The sequence below is a fragment of the Apostichopus japonicus genome, chromosome 9 (genome assembly GCF_037975245.1).
Source record: "Apostichopus japonicus isolate 1M-3 chromosome 9, ASM3797524v1, whole genome shotgun sequence".
Taxonomy (NCBI): domain Eukaryota; kingdom Metazoa; phylum Echinodermata; class Holothuroidea; order Aspidochirotida; family Stichopodidae; genus Apostichopus; species Apostichopus japonicus.
In genome coordinates, this window is record NC_092569.1 from 6,776,548 (window position 1) to 6,784,831 (window position 8,284).

Consider the following 8,284-nt stretch of genomic DNA (forward strand, 5'->3'; position numbering starts at 1 on the left):
ATTTCAGAGTATTTTACTGCCACCCTTTAAAAGTTGTTTCATCCCAGAGCCATTCCACATCTCCTGAGATGTATCACTTGTAAAAGATAGTTAGTTGTGGCTACACACTATAGAATATAGATGTGAGAGTCTGAGCTTTAGTGCTCCGGACGGCCATTGTTTTGAACATTTCACACTTGGGTGTATGTGTGAGACAATTAACTAATCACTTGGGATTAATTGTTGAAAAGTCGTTTGAGAAGACCTTTGCCGTGAAGCAAGACTTTAAACCTTCAGCTTTAACTTTAGTTCTTAGGTTTACCGTATTATGTTCAATGCAATCTCGACCATGTAGTACAATTGTAAACGTTTATAACGATGTGCTTAACTGAATAGCTTCAAATTAGTCTTTCTAAAAATTGCTATAGAATTGGTAATTAGAATGGAATTTACTTTAAGTTACAAGAGTTCGCGCAATGTACAATGTTTATATATATATACATATATATATATATATATACATACATGTAATTAGCAAGTGTGAAGTCACTGTCGCAATCGTCGTTATATTACTCAGTATTCTAATTGGCTGTTGTGAGTTCTGTTTCTTTTGATATAAGATCTTACGTCATCAGCGTATCCCTGGGAACGCAGTTTTCTTTCCGATGACAATATGCAGGAAATTTGCGTGACAAGAAGCTGTTAAAACATATATTCTGTTGAAAGCGAATGGTGTTCTCAGAGTGAAAACGTAGTGATTGTTTACAAGCAATTGCAAATATTTCTAAAGGGTAAAAGGGGGTCTAGGAAAATTGTTATTTTATTAAATGCTAGCAACTCACTCCATCTATGTCAGCTTATTAGAACATCTCGTACGTTTATACGAGATTAAAACCATTGGATTTTAGAATATTTTTACGGGATTTTCGACGAGCGTCTGCAAGACGTAAATTGCATTTTAAAATATGGATGCCAATGAAACAATACCTGTTTCGAACGAAAACAATATTTGGTCAGCGAAAGATCTCCTCCGAATAATGTATCTCATTTTTGGACTTCTTGGGGTCTTTGGCAACGGTCTGGTTATATACGTATTTCTTAGAGTTCGTTCATTAATGAACTTTACGAACCTCTTTATTGGGAACCAGTCCCTTATAGATTTGGTTTCCTCGATCTTTCTGCTTATAAGCAAGTATCGAGATGAGAACTCCGATCAGGGACAGAGCAGCCTCGGTGTAGGTAAATTAAAATGTCTCTTTTGGTCCTCCGATTACGTCTTTTGGGCACTCTTGGCAGCTTCAACAACTAATCTCGTGTTCCTTACATTGGAGCGATACATGGCTCTCGTACTACCTGTGACATATCGCAACCGTGTCAACTGGCACAGCGCAAAAGTTGCTGCTGTGTTCGCCTGGATTTTTGGATTTATTTTACAATTATATTGGCCAGCAGTTCATCAATGGACAGAAACGTCATGTTATCCAGATTGGCGAAGTCCTCTTCTTCAAGCCGTTTTGGGTATACTTATTTTCTTGATCAAACATTTAATCCCTATCATGGTTATGGTCTTTGTCTACGTTGGCATCGTGATGAAGCTTAACACTAGGATCTCTCCCAGCTTGACAACGACAGAAACTAACAAGATTTCAAATCAGAAGCGCCAAGACGAGCATGGTTCATCGCAACCGCCAAAGGACGACTCACAGCTCAATGATAGACAAAACACGGAACCACCGGTGGTCGGCCGTCCCAAGGGATCGGACCTCAAGCAGTCTGAACTACACCAAAGAGTGCGAAGAAATGTTATCAAGACATTGCTCTTGGTTGGGATTATTTTTACCGTCTGCTGGACGCCTAACCAAGTCACATTCCTTTGCTATAACTTGGGAATATATCAGTTGGACTTCAACGGAAACGTCTATGTGTTCGGTGTACTCCTAGCTTTTTGTAACATTTGGATCAATCCGTTCATTTATACCTTCAAATATCGGAAATTCCAGCAGGGATTACGCAAGATATTTGGTCTGAAACCGTCTAATGACTCTGTAGCCAGTGCGTCTACCACCATTAGAAGAGGCTAACGTGCGATTACTCAGTCGAGAGACGAAAAACGTTGACTTTGTTGACCTATGAATTGCTACTAATCGCCCCTTCTCCCCTCACATCAATGGCATCTTCGGTCTCTACAGTGCAGAATCGATGCAGTTAACAACTGCATGGGAGTAACAACAAAAAGACCATCGTGTCCCAGATCAGTTCTGTCATTTCTTATGTCGACTTTGAAACATTTTGCAAACAATTAAAAAACTGAAAACAGTTTTGTTTACAATATATTGGTCAATGTTCGACATCTTCACCATGCAGTTCATCGGTTGTATAGTAGTCATATATCGACAAGAAACTACAACAAATAAAAGAGTTGGCTTTGCGTTTTACATGTTAATTGATGGTTTAAAGAAGATGTTTGCATATTTCTTTGTTTAAACTCGAACATAGTAGTGAATAACTAGCTTAAAGTTAACGTTAATTCCGATGAAAACAAATGGAAGAGTACCTTAGTTCTTTGCAATTGTAAGTTGTATTATTTTGTGTACGGTATAACGTTTCTTGCAATTTAGTCGAATTTCCATGAACCGTTTACTAAACTGTGGAAGCTACTTTAAAAAGGGGGGGGGGTGGCTGCATGTGCTAAAACTCCTCTTTTTTTGTCATTGTAAAAAGAACTCTCAATGCTATCAAAATACTGGAAAGAACTTCTAACTTCCGGTGTCGGAAGTTTATATTTAACAAAATTGCTGGAATTTTCTGTTTCTTTAGGTCTAAAACACATCCTCATAGCATTTCTTATAGTAAAGACTTTAAGCTTTGAAATCTGCCGATATTTTATGAATGTTATCTGGCAACGATTAGTGATGTCATCACGTCAAACTAAGTTGTAAATATTTTTGTTTTTTCTTAATAATATTCGAAATCATTCCCCACAAAGCAAAAATACCTTTTTATACAAAGAAGTCAATTTTGATAGGCAAGTAAATATTCTTGAAGTATCACATTTCAAAACTAAATGAACAACAACATTATAATAGGAAAGTAAAACTTTGAAGAATATCCATGGTGATGACATGAGTAAAGGATGGTCCAGCCAGTTTTATCCTATAAACAATATATCGAGTGAGCTGGGACAAGAAATTACTTCAGATGATGTTTCAATCAATAGCGTGGAATACTTTTTAATACTTTAAAGTAAATATTAACTTGTCTGCTATTATAAGAAAAGCCCCTTGAAAACAGCGTTATATCTTGCAAATTAGTTTTCATTACATTTAATGTCAATTTCCCTTGCAAACGTTCAGTGTCACCGATAGTTTCAGAAGTCTATATGTCTAAGTAAGCGAACTTTTCAATTGGGCCCACACTCCTATAAAAAGTTAAAAAGTTGAAGGTTTACAGTCTTGTATGAGGCTAATGCCTCCTCACACGACTTTCAACTTAACCCCTGGTCATTGGTAACTTGTCACACCCACACACCAAAGTGTGCACAATTCAATCAATCTCTCCTGGGGCACCACAGTGCACCACAACCACGTGTCCCCCGGGGGACTTCCCATAGGGTGCAGCCACAAACCAGCGCACGCAACTATATTTACAAGTTACCTCGCAGGTCCCCATTTATACACCTGGGTGAAGAGAGGCAATGGAGATAAAGCGCCTTGCCCAAGGACACAACGCAATGATCTGGCCAGGGCTCGAACCTGTAATCCTTAGATCACAAGTCCACTGCCTTAACCACTTGACCACAACGCCCTCCTATACCGGATGTAAAGGTCATCATGTGTTACCCCAAATATGATAGCAAGTCAATTAATGGTCACACATGTTCATACTTCGAATAACCATTTAACTGCCACCTTATCAGAGTTGTTTCCTCCCAGAGACATCGATCGCATTGTCTAATTGATCACGCTCCATTGTCTCTGGATAATAAGGGGAGACATAACGTTCTCGAATATATACTTGTTTGTATTATTCCCTTTAACTTGTGTGTTAAAATGAGTAATGAAAGTAATCAATGTAGAAACCACATGGCGTCACACTACTTAATATTGTTTTATGCTTCATAACATTTGGTGATTGAGAGACCTCCAAAATTGCATCATATTATGCGTAATGCTTAGTCCAACAAAATAACATAAAGGAAGATCGTGTGAGTTCTATCTACAATTATTCCGGTTTACAATATATTTCAGTCCTTCACATAATATTACTCAATATAGTTTACACATTATTTCTGTAAGGCAACGTTCTTTTTTTAATTTATCGTTTCATTAAATTCAAATGACTATGCCAAAACATGTTTCTTTAACCTTATATTTGAACAGCAGAGCAGCCAGCCAAGAGCGAAATCAGCACCACTTTGTCTTGGAAATTTGCGCTGAAATCTTGACATGTTATTTCAGATATTTAAATCGGATACTTCCGATTGATTTTTGTACGCCTGATTAGCTGTCCGAATTTTAAGCATATAGGCATGTATAGACTAGTCTGCAATTTAGCCAGTGTGATCGTTAAGCCTCTGCATTTTGCAGGTATGAGTTCTAACCGTTTTTTTTTCTCGCAAAAGTACAAGTGTTATTGAAAATTCTAGCTGCGCTGCTAGGGATAATGTTTGGTATATGGCAGATCAATTTCATTCCTTGCAACTGCTCGAGATAATAATTATAATGTTGCTCGCCGTTCGCTGAGTGGATTAGTTGTATAGTAAATACGGCGTTATGAGTGTAAACCACCCGGTGTTCTGGCCGGATTAACTCCAACAACTCTTTCAATTACACTTTCAATTAATCCACAGATTGTCAACGACAGAGGTTTCAACTATTGTAGGGACTATATGAAGCATTCTGAAGGCTATTATCATTGCTAAAGCCGTTCATGTCAATTAACAAAACAATCTCCAAACGCTATTTAATACTTCTCACTGTTAGTTTTCAAGATTTTTTTTTTTTTTTTTGTATATGCACACTTATATAGAACGACTACACAACTGTGTAACTGTACAAAAGGTACTAATGCCATATGTTCGGCTAATTAAGAGGCGTTTGCATTAAGAAGGGAAAAGCATTTTCACGGGCGGACAATATGCCTGCACAGATTGCTTATATCAAATCACGTGAAGTCAAGACAGCATATAAAGACATTATTTATTCATGGAAACATCGGAACATAATATGGCAAAAAACCCACATGCAACAGCAGTTTGAAAAATCAATGTAAATAAGGATGTTTTCATCATCGTTTTCACGTGTTGCCGTAGCATGATTTAAATTTTACGGATTTGCTTTTAAATTTCAGACACATTTAAAAGAATATTACTGTAACTTTCAAGGTTGTATTTCCTGTTCATATTAATGTTGTTCACAAATTTATATCACGAGCTCGCTCAAGTACAGTCATTTAAATGTGTAAATACTCCATACAACATTTAAAAACAAAATTAACAATGATCTTGGTAGTTTTTGAACATAAAGATTAAGGAAATCCTGCTATGCAGACTCTCGACCTAATTCATGATAGGTAGTATTATTAATTACCAGATATTAAACAATGATTGAGCGAGAAAAAAATCCAGCAAATCATGTAACCTTTAATGATATTAACCCGATAGTGGGGGGGGGGAGGGGGGATTAGTTAGGTTTGAGGTGTGCACTGAATCGCACCTTATTTACAGTCAATGTTTATATTTTTTTATATGTTAAAGATTTTGCGTCTATAAGATATATATATTAGATTATATTATATCATATTTATTACATGTATACATATATATATATATATATATATATATGTATATATATATATATATATATATATATATATATATATATATATATAGGGTTGTGCCCACGCTGGGCGGCACTGGGCGGCCCCGCCCAGCACTAAAAATTACATCCCAGCACTGTCTTAAAAATCGTGAATCCCGCCCAATACTATTTTCATCTAAAATCCCGAAATTCCTAACAATATATTCAACATAAATTGGGCCTAGCCTATGCCAAAATCATACAGACAAATAATCGTCAGTTACGCATGCGAGAAACATTACTTACGGCTCTCAATCGGTCCCTTGTAAAATCTCTTTGAAACAAACTAATAACCAGGTACGTATCATATTTCACTAAAAGGAATAACAAATATAAATTGTTAGCAATACTAGTACTTGTGTATGTGCTCTAAAAGCTACACAAGTGCCAACATTTGGCATCTGAGCACCTTCCAAAATCGAAAAATTTCTCAAATTTCCCTCCCCTTAGTCCCTGTCCCCAGGACGGCGATCAGTATACCCGGCATTCACTAAATCCTGTGCACATCCCTGTATATATATATATATATATATATATATATATATATATATATATATATATAATTTATATATAATTAATATAATTTTAAAGAATGTAAATAATAAGCAAACGATTACTTGAACAATATTAAGAAATGCCCAAATTTGCTAACGTAAATGAATACAAGGATTCGACATTCACGTATTTATACAACGTGATCATTTTCTTTGCTTTGGCAATCTATAGATGGATGATGGCTAATGGATGGATGGATGCATGCATGGAAAGATATATCTTGTATATAATTGTATAAGTTGATAAGTTATCTAGGATATCTAGGTTATCTAGCCATGAAAGCAGAATAAATAAATTTTGAAATGCATATTACTTGAAGGTATTATTTCTTGCAAAATAAATAAATAACACTTGATTGTATGTTCGCATCGTCCATATGCGGCAGTCGTGACGTAACAGAATAACAAGAGAGATTAGGCCTACTACTGTCATTGGTTGTTTTGATTATACCGTAATTGGAATTAGCATCATGTGACTTCTGTGAGTAGCCCAAATTAATCACGGACATCTTCATATGACGATAACTGCATGCACTAATTGACTGTAATTATGTATCTCAGTCGAAACAGACAGGGCTCAAAGTCTGCTGATATTATCATTGGTTGATTGATAAATTAATTAATTTATTGATTGGTTTGATAAATAATGATAGGCTAGGAGTAAACTAGAAGAAAACAGATGGTAATATTTTACAAGTATCTTGATATAAATCGTTTCTTTCCAACAGTGTTAGGTAAACTTACTTCAAGATGACAATTAACCTCTCTAATATTGTGTTCCTTCTATATATGCTTGCTTTTCTTCAAGATGACATTTAACCTCTCTGATGTTGTATTCCTTCTATATCCTTGCATTACTTGAAGATGACATTTAACCTCTCTGATGTTGTATTCCTTCTATATCCTTGCATTACTTGAAGATGACATTTAACCTCTCTGATGTTGTATTCCTTCTATAACCTTGCATTACTTTAAGATGACATTTAACCTCTCTGATGTTGTATTCCTTCTATATCCTTGCATTACTTGAAGATGACATTTAACCTCTCTGATGTTGTATTCCTTCTATATCCTTGCATTACTTGAAGATGACATTTAACCTCTCTCATGTTGTATTCCTTCTATATCCTTGCATTTCTTCAAGATGACATTTAACCTCTCTCATGTTGTATTCCTTCTATAACCTTGCATTACTTGAAGATGACATTTAACCTCTCTGATGTTGTATTCCTTCTATATCCTTGTATTAATTCAAGATAACATTTAACCTCTCTCATGTTGTGTTCCTTCTTTATCCTTGTATTAATTCAAGATGACATTTAACCTCTCTGATGTTGTATTCCTTCTATATCCTTGTATTAATTCAAGATAACATTTAACCTCTCTCATGTTGTGTTCCTTCTTTATCCTTGTATTAATTCAAGATGACATTTAACCTCTCTCATGTTGTATTCCTTCTATAACCTTGCATTACTTCAAGATGACATTTAACCTCTCTAATGTTGTATTCCTTCTATATCCTTGTATTAATTCAAGATGACATTTAACCTCTCTCATGTTGTGTTCCTTCTTTATCCTTGTATTAATTCAAGATGACATTTAACCTCTCTGATGTTGTATTCCTTCTATAACCTTGCATTACTTCAAGATGACATTTAACCTCTCTCATGTTGTGTTCCTTCTTTATCCTTGTATTAAGTCAAGATGACATTTAACCTCTCTGATGTTGTATTCCTTCTATATCCTTGTATTAATTCAAGATAACATTTAACCTCTCTCATGTTGTGTTCCTTCTTTATCCTTGTATTAATTCAAGATGACATTTAACCTCTCTAATGTCATATTCCTTCTATATCCTTGTATTAATTCAAGATGACATTTAACCTCTCTCAT

General features: G+C 35.4%; 1 protein-coding gene across 1 annotated transcript; it reads left to right on the plus strand.

The window, feature by feature from the left end:
• The first annotated feature begins 566 nt into the window (after positions 1–566).
• Positions 567–5,624, plus strand: LOC139973581 (galanin receptor 2a-like). Its single transcript, XM_071980371.1, has one exon. The coding sequence runs from the start codon at positions 945–947 to the stop codon at positions 2,058–2,060; it is 1,116 nt and encodes a 371-aa protein (XP_071836472.1). The 5' UTR covers positions 567–944; the 3' UTR covers positions 2,061–5,624.
• Positions 5,625–8,284: the final 2,660 nt, after the last annotated feature.

Coding starts and splice junctions, on each gene's coding strand:
- LOC139973581 (XM_071980371.1), top strand. CDS start 945: ATGGATGCCAATGAAACAATACCTGTTTCGAACGAAAACAATATTTGG.